Here is a 20,305-nt window from a genome sequence, read left to right as displayed (position 1 = left end):
TAACCTTCAGTCCAGTTTTCTTTCAAAAGGCTGCAAGAAAAACTCAGCTTAGATTTTATGTGTCTGGCCACAATTACTTTATCACCTACTTCCTCATCACTCACAACTTATCAAATATTATCCGTACAATGTTAAAGGAGAATTATTCTTCCACTCAAGCAAGACAAAAAGGTGAAAAAGCAAATAAAGAAGAGAATTATTTTAGCACAAAGACTAGACTTGGTTGAACCTGGCTTCTATACCCCAGCCTGCCCCGCTTGCTTTGCTCAGGTACTGTGGGACCAACCCCAGGCAGCGAGGCCCTTGCCTGCCACTGGGTTACCGCATATGGGTCCCTGTCCCTTAGGGAGAGGCTGCCCTACTGCACTCTGGCACACAGATACAATGCTTGCATGTTGTCACATTAGCCAGACAACAACCTAGAGTTTAGCTTGGGTTTGTGCACCTATATCATCTAAAACATGATGGACTGGATCTAATCTGACTACCCTTACTGGTACAATAGGCTAGTTAGTTGATCCGTGAAGTTTTATTTTATTTTTAGAGACGTTTTAACCAGCTGAATATTATACAGATAATATTTTGTGTCATGGGGCCATGGCATTTTCGTTCTAGTACAAAGAGATCTAAAGCCAAATTTGCTGTACCTTGAATAATGACCAAGAATGACACTTTACTAGTATAATTTTGTTTTCTCTCAATTTCTTATTTGCTGCCCACTGCCTAAGCCCCAGTACAGAACTCTCTCTTTCGTCAGAGCCTGTTCTACAGCACTCATCATTACACCATCTTAGTATTTCACAAACATTGACTAGGTATTTTCACAGCCCCGCATTCATGTGAAATGAAGGGGAAGGATGGACGTATTGTCCACATTTTACATTTATTTGTAGTTATAGGTGGTTATCACATCTGTAAGTCTTATACAAACACCTTAAGTCAGCGATTCGAAAAATAAGATACATACCAGTGATGATGCATGAAAAGCATACCTTAAGTGCCTTAAGATACGCTCAGTTTTGCAGAGGTTTAGTACATCCCATCGGTTAACTACACCAAGCATTCCTTCTCTTCTTACACCCCTCATTACATACCTTCTGACCCCTACAACGAAGGTGGCAGGGGTACTGCACTGCACCCTCCTGTGTGCTGAATGCAGCATTACTACAGAAGGAGGACTGTATGGGACAAGGCCGTCTTTTCTTGTCTTTACATTCACAGATTCTACTCTTCCTTTCCAGTTCCCTATCCTCAGTTCCGTGTTTAGGCTGTTTCTAGCCCCCTGCTTTCCTGAGTCTTACCTGGGTTTCATGTCACAGCTTGCTTTTTACTTAACAGCAACCTCCACAATAAAAGAGTACTCTGTCCCATGCTCTATTAGTGGTAATATTACACCAGAGCTTTTATAGTGTTGATGGGTTTTCTCTGAATGTACACGCATTGCAGTTCTAGGTTAATAGAAGCTAAATTAACAGATTGTAGGCTTTACAAAAAGGCTGTCAATTTTACAAATACATCTCTGCATATCCCCACATCATCTGTACCAATGAGAAAAATGTGTCTTTGGCCTTTCAAGGGCACTTTGCTAACTGATCATCTGCAGCTTCCACTATAGATAATGGTATAAAACCCAAATGGCTACTGCAATGCTCCATTTTTTGATTAGTACAATGGCCTTTACTTCAGGCCATGGTATGTCTGGATCAGAGAAATTTTGCTTGTTTATTATTGGCGCAGCTCAGTCAATGACGGTGGACAGAAATGAAGTGCAATTCTTTGAAGTGTTATTCAGGGAAAGAGGAAAGGGTAAGCTAAAAGAGAAATAACTATTAACACAAAGGAAGTAGCTGGATTTAAGGAATAATTAAGGGAGACTGCTGTTGGAATATGCCAGGGAAAAGCATTCAAGAGGTGGCAACAAAGTTGTTCATATAAGGCAATTAAGAGACTTGAAGTGCAGGGGATTTGATTAAAACCATCTCTTCTAAGTAGGAGAAGAAATATTGCATGTGAAGCTACAGTTGGTGAATCAAGGAGTCCCTGGACAGTGAAAAACAGAGAGAAAGAACTCCGTAGTCTTGTCGTTTTCATCTTCGTCCTGAATGACTAACACCAATAAGCTATTCTAAATTTATTAAAACTGCAATCATTTGTCTATACCTGTCCTCAGTGAACCTTTTTATTTGCAATATGTATAAAAGTGACCTGATTATTTAATGTGGAAGAAAATCATGAGGTTCAGCACCATGAAAGAAGTCCTACAGTTTAGTAGGCATACATTTAGTAGAGAAATAGTATGTTATGGAATTTTGCCACTGCCAAATTCAGCCGTCGAGCTGATCTTTGTGAAAGCTTCCATTAGGTGACTAAGCCTTTCTACAAACTTCAGAGAAATCCCCAATTCAACAGATTTCATGGTTGGGAAGAATTTATTTTTTTTTTTGCACTGAGAGGAAAGGAAGAGGAATTGGGTAACAGTTGCCTGCCATTAGAAGTTACTGCTATCCAACATTTATTTATGAGAAAGGGGAGGAATTCTATTCTGCTCTGGAGTTCTCAGTAGCTCTTGATCATTCCCCATACCCCATGGGATATTATGCTTGTGACCAAAGGAAGTGGGAAGAAACCATTCCGTTCTTTCTTGGTGGGCCACATGTTCAATACAACCAAATCTGTATCACTGCCCAGTCAGGCAAGGCACTGAAGGCAGAAATATTAAGCAACAACAGGATGCTAGCCTTACTCTGTTCCAAGTAACAGACTGCTCTTTGCAGATAGCTGCCAGATAGAATACCCAAAAAAATTAAATATATATCCAGACACTATGTGCTAGAGAGAGAAGCCTATTTCTTGTCCATCCTCCTTCTCACCCAGTTTTTGCTATGCCTCTTGTTTTTGACTGTAGAGGAATCCTGTGATGACAGCTGATGAATTCTAAACTGAGAATCTTTACTGGGAAAGAAAGACTAGTTTTAACATTTGTTTTCTTGGCCATTTTTACATAAAATGCTATAGAGCTTGAAGTAACTACAGAAAATAATAGCCAGAAGAATTATTTGTAATGGAAAATTAAAATAGTCTTTACTACTTTCACACTAATTTTCCCTAGTGTTGCAATGTGGAATAATCTGACTTGTCACTTGCCAACAATCATTAACCCTACAAACATAAGATTCCATGGCAGTCTAAATGCCTTGAGATTTTTTTTTTCCTCTACCATCTACAACAACTCATCTTTTGGAAACTTTTGTATAACCATGGAAAACTTAAACATATCTATTCATGTTCAACAAGTGCTGCAATACTACAGGAAAAATATAATATATCAAAAACCTAGCGTCACACTAGCAAGTCGTAGGGCTAGGGAATATGATAAAATAGGAAACCCAAAACTGACACTGTTTCTAAAACCTGCTGTACTTCTAATGTCAACAGAAACTTTTCTGTCCAGAAACGCAGTAAACACCAATGCATAAGCATTGCGGTGTGGGATCCATGTCCATTGTCTAACACTAGAAATACAATTCTAAGTAATCCCTATACTTTTTGATAGTTTTTATTCTATATTCTATGCTTTGCAAAACCAGCAGGGCCACAACATACATCTCTGACACAGCTAAAGAGATGCTTATAAAATCAAGAAAGAATATAACTCCAAAAAAAGTCTCCTGTCTACGTGGGAGTTACTACAAAATATCTGCACCAGCAGTCATGCTGGCATTTGGCACAGCTTGTGTTTTGGCAGGCAGCTCTGACCCTCAAAACTTACCAGTTACTATGTTCAATTTCTTCATCAATTAGTCTGGTCTGGTAAAGCTGTATTGTTTTTAATGATAAACAAAGAGTTGTGTTTACAATTATGAACCAACCTGAGTTGTGGTAAGAAAGGGAATCCTCTGTAGATCTTTCTATGGGCCATTTGTTTTTCATTAATTCCTTCCTGGACTGGAGCAATCTGAGTGATTCATTGTAATGGTGCCTGCATTTAAAATAAAGGCTTCTGTGTGAGGTAATCCTCTCAGAGACGCACAAAGCGATTACCTGGCACTTTCAGATTCTAGAACACAGTCTGCTTTTATGCACTTCAGATTTGAATACAATTTGTTAAGAATATAGCATATTCATTCTACCGTGAGACTAGTATCAATGTAGTTAACATTTTGCAGGATTCAAAAGCAATTTCCGTAATGGCATTCTGGTTTTCAATTCCTTTTTTAAATTCTACAGTTATGGCAATTTTGGTAGCAATATTATATTTAAACCATTGTGGAGGTTTTTGCTTGAAACAGAATTAAGTCACGCTTCAATCACTAGATTTAATCTCTTTATTAAAAACAACCCCTAACAATGATGTTTCTATAATAAGTACTCAGTTTTCAGGAGTAGACTTTCTTATTCTCTCTCATCCTCTTCTCCACTAAAACATGTTCCCTGAGTTTTCACCTTGTAGTTTTCTCTTTCATTTTAATGAAAAGAAACACAATCCTGAGAAACTCAAAATATACAATTCCCATAAGCTTTTTGATATCTGCTATGCTTCTGCTTTTACTGAGTTCAGATCCATGAAGGTAGGCAAGGATCCTTTTGTCAGTTTTTCCAGGTTTGTATTATGTTATTCTTTTGCTGCTCCTGATCACTAGTGCCCCACTGCAATAGGGGTACTATTACTTCATCCTAGCAGCCCCTTCTTTGATCATGAGGGCAAGTGCCAATCTTACATTCAAACACCTAAACTCCCTCACTTCCAAATGAGCATGGCCTTGCCTGTTTAGAATAGCCCCTGACTTGCACCATCCTGGGCCATGCTTCGGCATTGCTCATATTGACACGAGCCAAAATCATTTCAGGTTAAACAGGACACGTAGACACAGGCTCAAGTCAGTGTTCCATCTCCGTCTAGTACATATATGGCCAAAGTGACCATCAGGTCTTATATGCTGTATCAAAGCAAAGATTATGAGTTACAAGGTACAGTACAAATTCAGTACATGTACAAAGCCACAGACAACCCTTTGAATGTCTTGCTTAAGGAAAGAATATATAGTTAAGTGATTTAAATGTAACTCTTCAGATCAAGCAAATACTTCCAGCCACGGGAATAATTTGCGCAAGTGTCAAGAACCTACACCTAGACAGGCTGCATAACTATCTCCAGTAATTTCAGATGCTCAGCTAAATAAAATGGATAAACAAGAGGTGAGGGACATATGGTAGAAGAGGGTAGGTAGCAGTAGCTTGGCCAGTGCCTTCCTACATTTCTAATTGTAATTCTACATTGCTGTAAACAGGCTGAGTATAGTCAAGTACACTAACTTTGTATCCTGGGCTGACATTCTTGGGCCATAGTTCAAAAATAAGCACTCTTGGCAAAAAGTTGACTGGAGGACTAATGTTACAAGTACTGTAAAATCTTCACTTCCAAAAGGTCTGTTCAGTAGGTGTTTCAAGTACTGCAGCAGGGAGGGTTAAGTTATTTTAAAGATACACCAAAAAGAACAAACCAGTCTGTCACTTTATCAAGCATTTTCTGAACTGTATATGAAGCTTTGAATAACCATATAATTAAATCACAAGCACAATTCAACGAAAGTTGGGTAAGATAGATCATTGCCAACTCTAAATCAATTCATAGTATATCTGCACCACAATCAAATCTACATTACAAGAGGAATGAATATAGTTCTTTGGTTACTGACAATACTGTTTTCTTGTCTAGGAAGAATATTCAGGAGCAGCAGCTAAGTGGGAAATAGCTCTATCATGTTCCCTTCTCCTCTCTAAAAAGGGCCTTGGGATAGTCTCCAAAATTTCCATACTCAATGTAACAGGCAACTAATAGCACCACCACAAGGGGGATATAAGCTTTGCCACTTAAGATTCTTTTATGTCATAACTATTTGGGAGCTTCTGCAAAATCCTCAGATTTTGATGAAATATGACGTTTTTGTCACACTCAGGTAAAACAAGCACTGTAGAAAAAGGCCATTCATGCGTCTCAGGACACAGTGTTCTACTGTAGTCAAGTGTACAATTCAAAATATTGATAAGAAGAGACACTTAGGTACAAAAATGTTTTTTGGCTTTGCCTTGCAATAGCAAAATCTCTTTCTATTGGTCCTAAAGTTTCCTACCTGAACAGGTCTTCCAGAGAGGTGGTGGAAGCCCCATCCCTGGAAGTTTTTAAGGCCAGGCTGGACGGGGCTCTGAGCAACCTGATCTAGTGGGAGGTGTCCCTGCCCCTGGCAGGGGGGTTGGAACTAGATGATCTTTAAGGTCGCTTCCAACCCTAACAATTCTATGATTCTATGAAGGCAGCAGCTGGTTCTTGGCTCTTTGACCAAGAATCTATAGATTAACCTTCAACACTTGTGAAGAAGCACAACTCCACAACAAACCATTGCCTGTTTATACGTGGTAAGCATCTAGCCCTGAAGCTACCTCTTTTTTAATATTCACTGTGATAGTTAAAATACAATATAAAGCCAAAATATCGACATGTGCTACTTCATCAGGATGCTGCTTCCCCATTCAAGGGCCAGGGTTGAACATTAGATTATGGCACTGGTTCAGCTCATTAATATAGGTCATCATTTGGAAAAAAAAATATTTAAGCTGATTTCTCTCTTTAACAGTCATCCATTTTAACATTTTGTGAATTTATTTATAAAACTAGAGGTTCGCTTTCTAGGCAGACAGGAAGTCTGGCTGTTCATATCACATTGATACTACTTCACCTGAGCAGAAAATTACACATACAGGTTTTATTTACTGTACTTCATATCCTAAAGGACTCTGAAGTGGATTTACAATTTACAAACCCATTCTTGCAAGTAGTACTGACTTCAGTTGGAGCTGTGTAAGATCAAAGCCTTTGTAAGTAACATCACCTGATCCATAAGATTTATGGCTGCTTCTCTGGAGGAAAATAGTTTTACAAAACTGAAGTTTAGGAGAAAAATCCCATACCCAACCAATACTGCAAGACAGACCTTTTGCTGACTTCTCACAATTGTGATTAGGGAAAAGAACAGAGAAGCTTTCTGCAGAGACAGGGTAGTGTTGCCTAGTCTTCCTCCTACCTTGACTTGATTCTGCTGGCTGGAGGGAAGGGGCAAAAGAAGCAACTGGATGTCTGTGTTCACTCAGCGAAGCGAATAGAAGCAGAACTAAAAGGCTTGACTAGTTGTTTTGTAAGTATATGGGGTATTCTTATGTATGCTTTTGTAAAGTAGCAGGTCTGGTTTTTAATTGCTTTCACATAGAGCCATAAGAGCTTTCTGGACAGTTGTTGGAATGCATGTTTTGGAGCCTTAAGCTATACAAACAACTGCTTCGAGTCCGAAAGCAACGTAGAAAACGGTGATAGAAATGAAGAATCAGTGATAGTTCTAACAGCACATTTTCTTTCTTGAAAGACATCCGTCAAGTCTTTCACTCTAACAATATCTGTTGACTTCTGTAAGATCTATATTTCCAAAAAGTGGCTAGCACAAGAAGTTCATGTTTTCATACCTCGACCCATAATGCATTTATTACCATGACCAACCATATGGGAAAAAGGCACATTTCAAGGTCCTTACATCAAGGTAACAGGTTTTGGACAAATTGTTTTATTTTTCCTTCCAGCACAAAACCACAACAAAATCAGTGATTCTGAAGAAAACATCAGCAGTTACGGGCTTGTGTTTAACTTGCCATTTGCCATTAATACGAAAATTTTTCAAGGACATGCAAATAGATAAACCTGCAGGCATAACAATGCCAACACAGCTAATCTAGAATAGGGATGCTCTTGAAGAATAGGTTTGTTTGTAAACCCTCTTATTTATGATTAAGATCTCTATATTACCTGCTTAGAGACTTAAAAACAAGAGAATAACATGAGTCAAGAACTTTGCTGCAGAACTCTTTCAGTGACTACAATTTTGCAAGACCCTTTTTTGGCAAAGGCTTTCCGCATGCATCTAACTACTTACATGGCATAAATGCAGTACTGTGGAGTATTGCAAAGGTCTGGGGAAAGCCTATGTGCTTTGCACTAGGAAAGGAAAGACTCCAGATGGAGAATACTGACTATGCAGTCTTTCTGAAAGAAACTGATATGAATTTTCATTGCTCACAGATCTAATATTTTATCTCATAACAGATGATGCCATAAACAGACATGTTCTGCTTTGCTTGGGTGTTTTACAGGAGCGAGTTCTGTACATTGGTCTGGTAGCCTGACAGAATTTTGGCAATCAGTAACTTCATAAAGAAAGGAAAAAAAAATGTAATTACCTTAATACTTTTACTGTCTCTGTCCATGTCTCCTGCTCACTCTCCCATGGATCAACTCGAATCCAGTCAGATGTCTCCAGTGCTAGTTTAGCCATTGCTATCCGGTGCTTTGCTGAAACCAAGCCTTTCTTTCCATAGTCGTCATTAACAGGAGACATTATGCCTTCAATCACCCGATACCTTCCTTTTGAAAAAAAGAAAAGAAAAAAAGAAAGATAAGTAATCTTCACAGAATTTTGAAAATTTAGGGTGGATGGGACCTGGGTAGCTCACCTAGTCCAACCTCTTCAAAGCATGGTTAACTTCAAAGTTATAAGAGGCTATGAACAACCTGATCTAGGTATTATTTTTAATACAGAAACAGCAATTAAAAAATTAGAAAGCAGCCTTCTTGTTCCTCTGTGAACTGCTCACAATTACTATCAATATGTTTACCCTATTAGATGATTCAAAAAGGAAAGCTAGATGAATTATACAATTTTCAGGCAAGTAGAGATATTTGTAATTTATGGTGCAAACTATCAAAATTGCTATAATTAAGTTTTATATTCCAATAAGTGCAGCTTTTATATAGGCAGGGCAATGGATGACTTAACTGACCACTGCTTTTTACTTAAGCATCTGATGCTTGTTTTTTATCGAAATCATCGTGCCTTTTCATTGTTTTAAAGGAAGAATTATAGCATATTACTGCAGCTGTGATTAATGCATTCAGACAAATCAGAAGATTCAAGAACAAAGATGGGGTTAATGGAGTCTAAAATGACATACAGCACTACAGTCCAAACATCAGTTTTGCAGCCACTAAGGACCCTTTCTGTCTGGCCAATCATGTTAATTCAATTTGAAAATATGCCCATATTTTTCTACTCCTGTAACATGATGTAATCATTAACACAACAAGCTCTTTTTGTTAGAATTTGCAGTTCTGGCCTCAAAAAAGGAAAAGAACATGTATGTAGCTCTCATTTTAATAAATCAACAGGAAAATAAAGGACTGATATGAGCTCCATCCCTCAAGAAACGGAGAGAGAAAGGGCGTTTCAAAGAAACAGAAATGAAACAAAATGATTTCTAATGTAATACATGCATTTTAAACAACTATGACAAATATGATACTGAAGGGGGAAAAAATCCTCTTCCTTTTTTCTAATTCAATTGTTTCAACAAAGAAACTTAAATGCAGCAAGTTCCCTCTACTGCTTTGTAGTAAAAATGATACCCATGGGCTCATGATTTCTCGTACTGGCACATGACAATTTAATATTCTAAACTGAAAATTTAGTAATGTCACATTTATTTTGATGTAATAGGCTAAAATTTTCAAAAGAACTTAAGCAAGTTGGACTTTAAAAAATAGCATTAAGATTCAGTGAGATTTACAGGCCTGTCTCCTGCTAAAATGTCAGCCCGAATTATCCTCTATTTTAAAACATTCTCATTATAGGCAAAATGGTCAATAGAGCAAGATAAAATTTTCCAGAAACATGCAAAGATATGTATATATTTAAGTCCATCTCTTGATCTGAAATTGGAAATAATTTCACTTGACTTATGAACAAAAAATTATTCTCTGGTACTTTGATACTATTATAATGCTATAACAAATTCTCATTTAAAAAGAAAGAAATGACAGTTTGAATTCATTAATATGTTACCCTTATGTTGTGTTTTAGCCCCATCCGGCAGCCAGGACCATGCAGCTGCTCAAGCAGTTCTCCCCCTTCCCCTAGAAGGGCAGGGAGAAGAGGGAGAAAAGGAGGGGAAAGGGAAAGGAAAAAAACTCGTGGGTTGAGATAAAGACAATTTAATAGAAACAATAACAGAAAAGGAAAATAGCAATTATAGTAATAACACAAGTCACTCTCAGTGCCCGGTGAACTGGCACCGTCCAGAGCAGGGATTGTGGATCCTCGCCCCTGGCTAACCCCATGTATATACTGAACATGATGTCTACAGTACGGAATATTCCACTGGCCATTCCGTTGTTCTGTCTATGCTCCTTCTCAGCTTCTGTGGGAAGCTGAAAAGAGTCCTTGGAAAGAATAAACATTGCTTAGCAACAACTAAAAAAATATATATTATTGACATTCCTTTCACAGCAATCACTAGAAAGAAAATTAACTCTTTCGTAGATGAAACCAGGACACCTTATTAAAAGGTTTTTCTTAGACAATAATTTTATTTTTCACATTTCAGTTCCTTTCTTTTCAGTTTCTACAGATATAAGTTGTTCCCTTATATTTTAAATGTGTATATTAAATGTAAAAATTATAATTGTGTGAGATCATGCTAGCCAAGAATGACTGCAACTCTGCCATATCCTTGTGAGTTGTAAAGATTTCAGTCTCTAGTCTGGCCTAGAACTGCATAAATAGTACTGGCTTAGCATAAACAAAGTTTCCAGAAACTTTACTCCCTGCTGAACAGTGCTTACACGTGCACATGCATTTATCCAGCCTGATTCTTTATACCAAAGTAACTATCCCAAGTAGTATCTTCTAGATAAGAGTTTAGGTTTACAGCACATCACTATAAAAAGGCAGTAGGCAGTACCAATGTACATTAGTCATAAGTAATGACAGTATCAAAAGATGCACGTTTCATGCTAAATTTACTATGCATAAGATTTTATCGTTTTGTATGACTGAAAACAGTAGATGAGCCAACACACTTATTTTAATGTAGTTTGGTACCTTCCTCTTAAAACTCCAAAGCTTTAAAAGTTTCACTGATGTAGGCTTACACAGAAATATTACAGACAAATGCCAATCTCATCTCTAGGTTACAATGAAACTCCCTGTCATTCAGCATTCAGTTGACCCAACTTATACTCTATAATAGAAAAAAAACCCCACAAGTCAGACTTACTGGTAGCTCCTATGACATCAATTAAATGTGATACCAACTCAAATACGCAAAATTTCCCTTCCTGCAGATATGGACATTAGTTTAAAGACCATTTAGGTCTCATCCACATGCAAAAAACCAACACCCCTTCCCAAAACCACAACCAAACCCAAACACCAAAAAAAACCCAAACCAAAACCACCAAATCAAAAAACCACAAACACACAAAACCCCACACCCAACCAAAGCCACCCCAAAGCCCAAACATAAAAAAAAAAAACCCTAAACCCAAAAATCCAAACCCAAAAAAACCTCCCCGCAAACCCCACAGACCTTAATGAAGATGACAGTTTTTAACTCATCACCTATCTAAGGTTCTGTCCTATGTATCCAAAGTCTGTAAGTGTGAGCCCAAGAAAATTCCCCAGCCTTTATGTTTTTTTCCTGGAGACTGCCCCCATTTCCTTCTCAGCAGTGGACAAGAGACTAACTTCTACATAGTAGTGCATTAATGTGAACACCGCAAGACACAGGATTGGAAATTTTTGGTTTGGGTTTTGGAAGGTTTGTTCAGGAATAAGCATTTCTCTGCTTCACTAAGCCTGTTCTAAGGGCGTAATGTTACATACGCATCTAAGATTTAACAAAATGAGTCTGATGAACAGTTTAAATTTTCCTGCATAGTACACACACAACATCAAATACATAAATAAAATAAAAAATCACTTTGAATGCCAAGGAGTCAGTCCCCCTTTGTGAGGAAAGTGGCAGCTATTTCAAAACATAAAATGATGTAAAACTTGCTATCACAAGTGAATAACGTTGGAAAAGAGTAACAACACAATCTCATGTTCTGACCATCTAAGAAGCAACAAGAGCTTACATTAATGTAAGTTTTCATTTCTTCACTGAAACAACCACCGGGACACTTGCTTTTATGAATATGCTTAGTTAACTGGATTTTTTTTTTTTTTGGTATCAGCCTTCTATGTGTGACTACACATACATAAAAATCGCATGATGAAATTCTGTATTGAAGTAATAGTAATGGTTTCCCTTGAACCCACAAGAAATCAACAGTTACCCTCCCAGAACTCTCAGCCTACTAATGCTAGGAAAACAAATACAAGGATTTTTCATTGTTCCGTTTAAACAAAAATGTTAATTTTACCGCGGTGGAGGGAGGGATATCTAACATCTTTGTTCACATTAAATATAAAAAGGATACCATTCTATGCTTACCTCCCATGACACGTATGTAGAGATTGCCAAGCATGAAAAAGGAAAATAGGCAAGACTTTTTTTACCGCATGTTCAGTCACCTTCTGTGAAGGAAATTCAACAGAAGGAAAATCAAAGGGGTAAACAACTCAGCAATCAGTGCACTGAAAGTCAACATAAACAACTAATACATCAGAGCAGTAATGGACAATCTTTTAGGATAGCTCTCCATAGGATGGATGACACCACCTTCACCACTTCAGAGTGCTTGAAAGATGCATTCACTGAATTAGATGAGATGATGCACAAAAATTGTATTGACAGATGCCATATGAGTACCTAGACAAACATAAATCATATCCACCTCATTGAGTGAAGTACGGGGCCTGAAGATGCAGATTTACCTTTGTAGTCAGACAGCCACTCAAATACATTGCGACTTCAGGAACTCCTCCAACAGCTGAGTAACTGAACATGCACATGATCAGTCCTCAAATAAAGGCTGAGCGATCTCCCCACGTTACATCTAAAATAAACATTTCGATCAAGACCTCTAAATACAACTTCACTTCTCTAGAGTTCACTGGATTTGTACAAAAAGAAGGAAAGGCAGTATCTTGACAGCTACAAAAATAAGTATTTCCTCCAGAACGGAAGGATAAAATGGTGGTTTTATCTTGAGAGTAACAATGCGAATAATAAAATATTGTAGCTCTACTCACAGGACACCTTATTCTGAAATTCTCTCATCCAAGCTGACTTTTGCCATGTAACGTGGCTGGGAAGCAATGCTTCTCTTCAGAGATGGTATGAAACAGACAGCCAGGATTCCAATGTCAAATACAGGGCATAACCCACATGCCACTGCAAGCAGGGGATGCCCACCCCTTATTCTGCTGGGTTTTAGAGTAAGAGAACAAAACTTGTGGAACAGAAAGACGCCTACACTTCTTCCACTTAGAAAAAGCATTCCTTAAATTCAGAAAAAAGTTAGGGCCTAAACAGCATGCACTGATAACAGTATTCAGAAAACTGAGTTTTATGTGACAGAAGTGTTTTCTTTAGGGATGTGGTACGTCTTGAGATGTCTTAAGATTTATGCTTTCGCTACTTTGATTTGCACTTCTGCAAAGTGCCATCTATAGCTCTAATTCTTTCTGAATGCATCTTTCAAGGGTAAAGCCTAATAAAATTAACCAAGTACTGCTACTATTTAAGCAAACACTGCTGTAAATCTTGTAATGAAAAAAGTCAAAGATTTGTGTTCTTTTCATTTTTTAAGTTCAGTTAATTTTAACTAATGTCTGTCAATATTTATTGTATATGTAGTGAGGAACTACTGCTGATCTGATCCTATTCCAATCATGTATCTGTATTGCTATACACACTATCAAAACAGTAGGATCAAACCGAGGTTGTTTGTGTTGTTTTCAAATACCAGTTATCAGAATTGTTGCAGGAAAACAAACTGAAGTCTGCATTTATGATGACTTGCTACTGTTACAATCTGTTCCTATCCCTTTCTTAAAATATCAGTCCATTTTAAGCAGATGCAGCCCTTGAACAACATAAACTTCTGAATTCCCAAGGCAGGTTAGTGACTAATTACTGCTTGGACTTCTCATCTCTGCTGCCCAGCACTGCATCTGACACAACCCATTCATTGTGCCACATTTTTCCCAAGTTTTCATAATGTAGTAACTCACTGTATCATTGTAACCTCCCCCTTGCATCTGTCTTGTCACAGATAGAAATGTCTTCGCTTTCATACGCCCATCCTTTGTCCTCTATCCCTTTTGGTCTTATCTGGGAACTTGGTGATGTAAGTATCCTCCACCAGCAACACTTGGGAAACAAGGTTTTAAACATCTTAGATTGATTCTAGTTATATTTCTTTGGACTTTATGGTCAAATGAGAAATGCACTCAAAGAGAAATAAAAGCATCTGGCATTAGGTATTGATAGACTAGAAAGGTATTTGTCACAGTCAGTGCAAGTTTCAAGAAAGAATTTTAAAACAAGGATTGAATCTGACAAAATGATAGCTATGTGTGAGGATGTGTAAAAAGTCAAATTCACATAACTAGAAAAAAAACGCAGATAAAGAGAATCATTAGAGTTACTCAGTCATACGTAGTTATGTCTGGTGTATTTAAAAGGCAGCAGGACAAGGTTTGTCGACTGATCTTAACAGAAAAAGGATGAATTACTTGACATGTGGCAATGAAACTGCAGATATTGCTTAAAGTATCAGAAACTCAATAAAATTCCTGACTTAAAAAAGGGATGTATTAAAAAATAAGATTAGACAGCATTTGAAACTGAAGTGATGTGCAAAAAGCTGGCAGACACAATTACTGGAGATGTCAGTCAGGATGCATATCAGGGATAGTCATGTCATTCCTAACAGTAAAACCCGACTGTGAAGTCAACTCCAGCCAAGCTATTGCACAACTCATTGATTCTGTCTGAATTGTGATCGAGCAGAAATATTGAAGTAGCACCAGAAGAAAGTCATTCTCACAGACTCAGAAACATCACTACTCATGCTAGTTAATTCTTCGCTCATGCTAGTTACCTTTTCAGGCATTCAGTGTGTACGTTAGCTCGGAAGTGCATTGTTCTTAACTGAGAACAATGTGAAGATAGCAGACCACTACCTCACTTCAAACAAGCTTTAGTCATGTATAACCCACTGTCCTCCAGCCTCACTATCAGCTCCCAGTCTGCAACTAGTGCTTCTTCTCAGCAAATAAGCTCCGATTTCTCCTCTCCATCCCTGGGTAACTGCAGAAGTGGAAACGTGAGATTGAAAACATGAGAGAATGACCAACTAATTTCCTGGGTGGGAATGTTCTGCCATAAAACAGGCAGGCATCCAGAATCGATCATTGTTATAGCATGTTGCCAACCCCTTCTGCTTGAGAAACTGTTTTCACTGTAGCAAGAAAGACCGTATAACAGATTTGTGCATCCATACATATAAACACATACACCTTTATTTACAGTTACTTCAAAGTTACCTCTACTTGGGATGGGTAAAGCTTCCACAAGCTAACAGGATTCTTGCTTTGCAGACATCCTGGGCTAAGCATTCAGAAAGTGCAATGACGACACTGTAGGCAACCCAGACACAAATGAAGTCCCCTTCTTTAATGCATGAATTACTTATGCTAGTAAGACTCCACACATTAAACTGAGAAGCTGAAAGGCAAGTCATAACCTATTCAGAACTAAGCACTGATGTTACAGAGGTGCAATGTAATGCACAACTTCCATTTCAGCCTTTCAAAATTTCATTTTTAATATGATTTTCACTAGACTTGTTTAAGCGAACTGCTCTGAGTAAGGGGTGGAGTCTTGTTACACACACCCTGGAGCAGACCAGGCAATGAATTCTGATTCAGACAGAGTCATAATTCATTTCTCAGTTCAATCCTTCTTTCAAGATAAAGAAATAAGTTACTGGACTATAACATATGTCTTAAACAGAACTACCAATTGGTCTCACATTACCTTTCTACTCCTTGCACACCTGGGCAGCAGAAGCAGTTATAAAATTACAGTGAGAATAGCCAATTCAGATCCCTTTTTAACCCTTTATTTCTAGTTCTGCAGAAACAGTGAAATCATTTGAGAGTTGCAGGACTATAGAGACTCGTAGAGGCAGCCCTCAGAGCCAGTTGTGCAATTCTTCCTCATAAAAGTCAAAGTATATGGCGAGCATGCAGTTGCTGCTTTTACTGCAAAACGCTATCAGTAGGTTCCACATTCTCTCCCCCCTCCCCACAATTTGACAGACAAATTCCTTTTACTATTATTTTCTGTTCAGGTTCCTACTAAGACAACTCTGTAGGAACTTCTCTGTCAGGTTCCAATAAACTATGATTCCCTTCCAACCTCTCCCAGAAATATTATGTGTGTATTTTAGCTGCCAGATGGAAAAAAAAAAAAAGTCTCAGCAACTAAGTAGTTGATAAAGCTCAGAGTTCAATGCTTCTCAGTAGCTTTTCTGATTCTTGCTGAAGTTCCTGATGTTACCCGCCCTTCTCCTTTGTTGCCAAAAATTTCTAGCCTGCTGACATCTAGCTTTTCTCATCTCCTTGATGAGGAAATTATTTTGCTAGGGGAGATAACCTGTACCTCTTAGTGAAGATGGCTAATGAATAATTAAGGTTTCATCTTTTCTCCAGTTTCACCCAGCTGTCAAAACTACTAACTGTAATACTTCCTCGTATTAAAACACAACGTATCATAAAAACATGAAATTTGAACATAAGTGTTTCTTCACAGTTTCAAAATTCTTAAGCATGCACTTTCACAAGGCTCAGTCCATTCCATGAGTACGATCCTAAAACTGTTGATAAAACCTTAATTTTATTTGCATGAGCACTCATGATACCTGCTTATGTACTGAGCCAAAGGAAGAGGTAATGCTGGACTTTCTACATTGAATATGCCATGAAAACCTCATATTGAACGGTCAATAAAGAAAATTAAAATTAAGCCAGTTCTAAAGCGACAGTTTATATATAGCAATTTTTAAAAATCTTTCTTACTTTTCACAGTAAACCACTGTGTGCATGATGCTAACAACACCTTACTGACCTGTTTGGTGCAGGTGGTCTCTAGCCAGCTCAAATATACGCATATGCATGTTGGTGATGGGGTTAAAGGAGCCACAAGCTAGAAGAATGAGAGGTATCCTGCTCTTCATTCTGACATCAAAACATTAAAACTCCACCCTAAAGGAAACAAAAAAAGGTAAAATAAAAGACAAAGCTGACAAAGAGAAGTCTACTCCTTGTTCCTCAAACTAAAAGGGGCTCTGTTTTCAGACTGTGTATTCCTGGAACACTAGTAAAGAATCAGAAGATCACTCTGTATCATCCCAGCATACAGGAAGTACTAGCTCACAAACACATGTGTTCTTTGATATTATTAGGAGAGCACCAACAAATTCTGTTTCCCCACATACAGAGGCAGCTAGAAAGTATTTCTAGGAATTCATATTGATATTATTAAAAACTGACATATTTTTTACATGGGTTTTTTTTACATGGTTTTTTTATATTTATTTTTAACATGCTTTTGTCAGAAAACAACGTTTTATTCTGTCTTTCTGTCAACCCCATATAAATAACTTCGGAAACTGTAGGCCTGCAACAAAGCAGATTATTTTTTTAAAAAATAAGTTCTTACCATGGACCTTTGGAACATATGACAAAACCCCATATGCAGCACGCAAACCTACAGGTCTGACTTCCTTAGAGGTGGGCAGGCAGCAGCTGGGGGCCAGCCAGCAGCCAGCGCATTCTTCTAGCCAGATTATCAGCAATTGCCTGTATAGTTTCTTTGTTGGATGGCAGAGCAAGTGATGGTGGATCAAGGACAGGGAACAGCAGGGAGGAGAAACTATAGCTGTTACAGGAAAACACCGGGGACGTTAAAAAGCTATGAATAGGGTGAATGGGTGGGGAGCAATGCTGTTAGAAGCCTTGCAGGTGCATTTACAAACAAGCCTTATGTAATTTAATTAAAATGTCAGTCATCTCAATAAAAATGCAGCAGAAATCAGTGTAACTTAGCCACTGTGTTTGGAGCTACTTATTTGCATAGCTCTTTTTACAACTGATCCAGGATATGTGCAGCATGATAAAACACAGTTGTGTCCCACATATGTATCTGTGAATCCAATATTTAGATGGGCCTCTTTTTTTCCTAGGATTTGAAATCTCCACAATGCTCACACCCATACAACAGACATAAAACGTTCTCTTCCCTTCCCTTCCCCTGGCCTCCAACTCTCTCCATCACTGTAAAGGTCTTCCTGCAGAAGACACCCGCATCCCAAACTTTAGAAGCCAGTCTTGAGTTAATAGACCGAATCTGGTATGGCTTCTGTGCTCCGTTTAGTCAAATCCTATTCTCCATCTGCAGTGTACCAAAGCACTGCAGCTCAGAGCATACCTCTCACTGTTCCAAGTCCTTATATTCCCTTATATTTTTTCCCTTTCCTTAGAAAAATTTAACAATAGTGGTCAAATCAATATCCAGTTGATGTTCTATAGCTGCCAACTCTATCAGTTCATTTACTCTTCACTCTGATTTACTATCCCTGTAGAGACACTAACAAACTCATACGTGAAAATTGTATCCAAACTTCACAGGTTCTTTATTCTGAAAAATCAAAATCAAGGTGTTCTTCTGTTCAATATCAGCAATTCTGTAAATGTATTTTCATTGTATAGGGAAAGGTCTTTTTGCCTTGAAACAGGTAGCAAAACATTAGTATCTACGATTAACTGAAAAATAAATCATTGCTAGAACATGTCAGTGGTCTCCTATAGTCCCAACTTTTTGCTAGATATATTCTATCGCCACAGATTAGTCAATGCTGAACTCTCAATGATAAACTAATTAATTCCAGACTAAGAATTTCCTAGAAGCAGAAATTTTTTACAGTAATAACTACCATGATGTTGCTCAGCATCCAGCACTGCAAACAGACTTATTACAATCTTATGTGACAAAGTAAAATCAATGACACGGTCATGTAACTTTACCCAATTGCCAAGCCATATCACTCAAACAAATATGTGTTCAGGGGGAAAAACACATACCCATTCTTCCCCACTACATGTATCAGCAGCAGCTCTAGCTCTTACATCTGCTAGTTGATGGCTCTGATATCCTCTCTCCTGTTCTGATGAAGTGTAGTTTACATTTCCTTTCCTGTTTTTTTTCTTTTCTTTTATTTGCCATCTTAAAGGTCATAAACTGAATGATTTCTTTTGTTTTTTAAAAGAAGCTTTTAATTCTATAGACTTCTCTGTTTCTCACCTGAAACAGATGTGTTGGATGGTTTGATTGCAGCTCTTACTCATTTATACCTCGGAGACTCTAGGGAAAGCCTTCAACCTGTAATCTTAATGATAAACAGACGGTACTGCTTATGGAAACTCTCAACCCAAAACAAAACAACAACAAAACAAAAAAAGACAAAAAGAAATAGGAAAAATTCAAACCAAGAACAGTACTAACAGTAAACATATAGCAAAGAGGCATTTCAAATGATGTTTTTATACATATATACCTCTGACACACATACCATATATATAAAATATCTATATATGTAAATAAAAATCAAAACATCAGCATTTTTATTCCTACTATCCCCTATATAGTGTATCCTAAATTTATTCAACGGGTATGGTACAACTTTTAAGATTTCAAACAAAACTTTCTGACTCAGCTGCTACCTTAGCTGTTATTAATTAACAAAGATTTAAAATCATTAGACCACCCAGAATAACAGGGAAAAAAAAAAAGAGTTAACTGATTTTTCAGCTAAGGTCTCTTGAGAAATCAAACAGAGGAGAAAACTTTAAACACAGAATTTCACACAGAGGAGAAAGCCTCTTCACTTTCTGTGACACAGTGGCAGTCACACTTCCTCTAAGTGCTACAGCGTCCCAGTGTCCCTACAATGACAGGCTTCTACAAACATTCAGTTCAAAGCCATATGCATTTTACCTACACACATGAAGCAGACTGTCCTTAACTAGTTTCACCAACTGAATACAAACTACATACAAGTAGATGACTGTGCTCTTATGAGGCATTAACTGAGTGTGCACGTTGTGCCAGGGGAATAAATTTCTATTTCATGTGTTCCATAAAAACTAAGCAATTAAGCCAGTCCAGAATACTTCAATAAGTTTTCTCTCTTGCCAAATGGCCTACAGACCAAAAAAGCAGTAGTTTCTGCTTGAATTTAAATATGGTAATACCAGTTTGCACCTATTAGTTGCTATATGTTTGCAAAAAGTTACTCAAGCGTAACATCAATAAAATACGTTGTTAAATAAATAATCTGTCATCAATTTGTCCCTAGCAATTGCCCCTACACAATGCATATTTCATTAATGTTGTGCCAGAAGACATGTAAGTG

The 20,305-nt window shown here is 37.7% G+C and overlaps 1 protein-coding gene across 5 annotated transcripts in view; it reads right to left on the bottom strand.

Annotated features, from left to right (window-relative positions):
• Positions 1–20,305, bottom strand: part of NMNAT3 (nicotinamide nucleotide adenylyltransferase 3) — a 29,193-nt gene that overhangs the window by 2,199 nt on the left and 6,689 nt on the right. The window contains exons 2-7 of one of the 5 annotated variants that reach the window (XM_063338724.1): positions 19,195–19,272; positions 16,960–17,096; positions 12,756–12,877; positions 12,373–12,455; positions 8,281–8,464; positions 3,870–3,979 (exon numbers count right to left, since the gene is read on the bottom strand). In XM_063338724.1, coding sequence (XP_063194794.1) covers positions 3,870–3,979; positions 8,281–8,464; positions 12,373–12,406 — 328 coding nt within the window. In that variant the 5' untranslated portion in view covers positions 12,407–12,455; positions 12,756–12,877; positions 16,960–17,096; positions 19,195–19,272. Of the gene's footprint in view, positions 1–3,869; positions 3,980–8,280; positions 8,465–12,372; positions 12,456–12,755; positions 12,878–16,959; positions 17,097–19,194; positions 19,280–20,305 lie in introns of all 5 variants that reach the window. The other 4 variants (XM_063338725.1, XM_063338721.1, XM_063338722.1 and 1 more) reach the window with 4 other exon arrangements.

The sequence above is a fragment of the Chroicocephalus ridibundus genome, chromosome 6 (genome assembly GCF_963924245.1).
Source record: "Chroicocephalus ridibundus chromosome 6, bChrRid1.1, whole genome shotgun sequence".
NCBI classification, from domain to species: Eukaryota; Metazoa; Chordata; class Aves; order Charadriiformes; family Laridae; genus Chroicocephalus; species Chroicocephalus ridibundus.
Note: the sequence above shows the minus strand (reverse complement) of the source record. Positions and strands in the feature narration are given on the sequence as shown.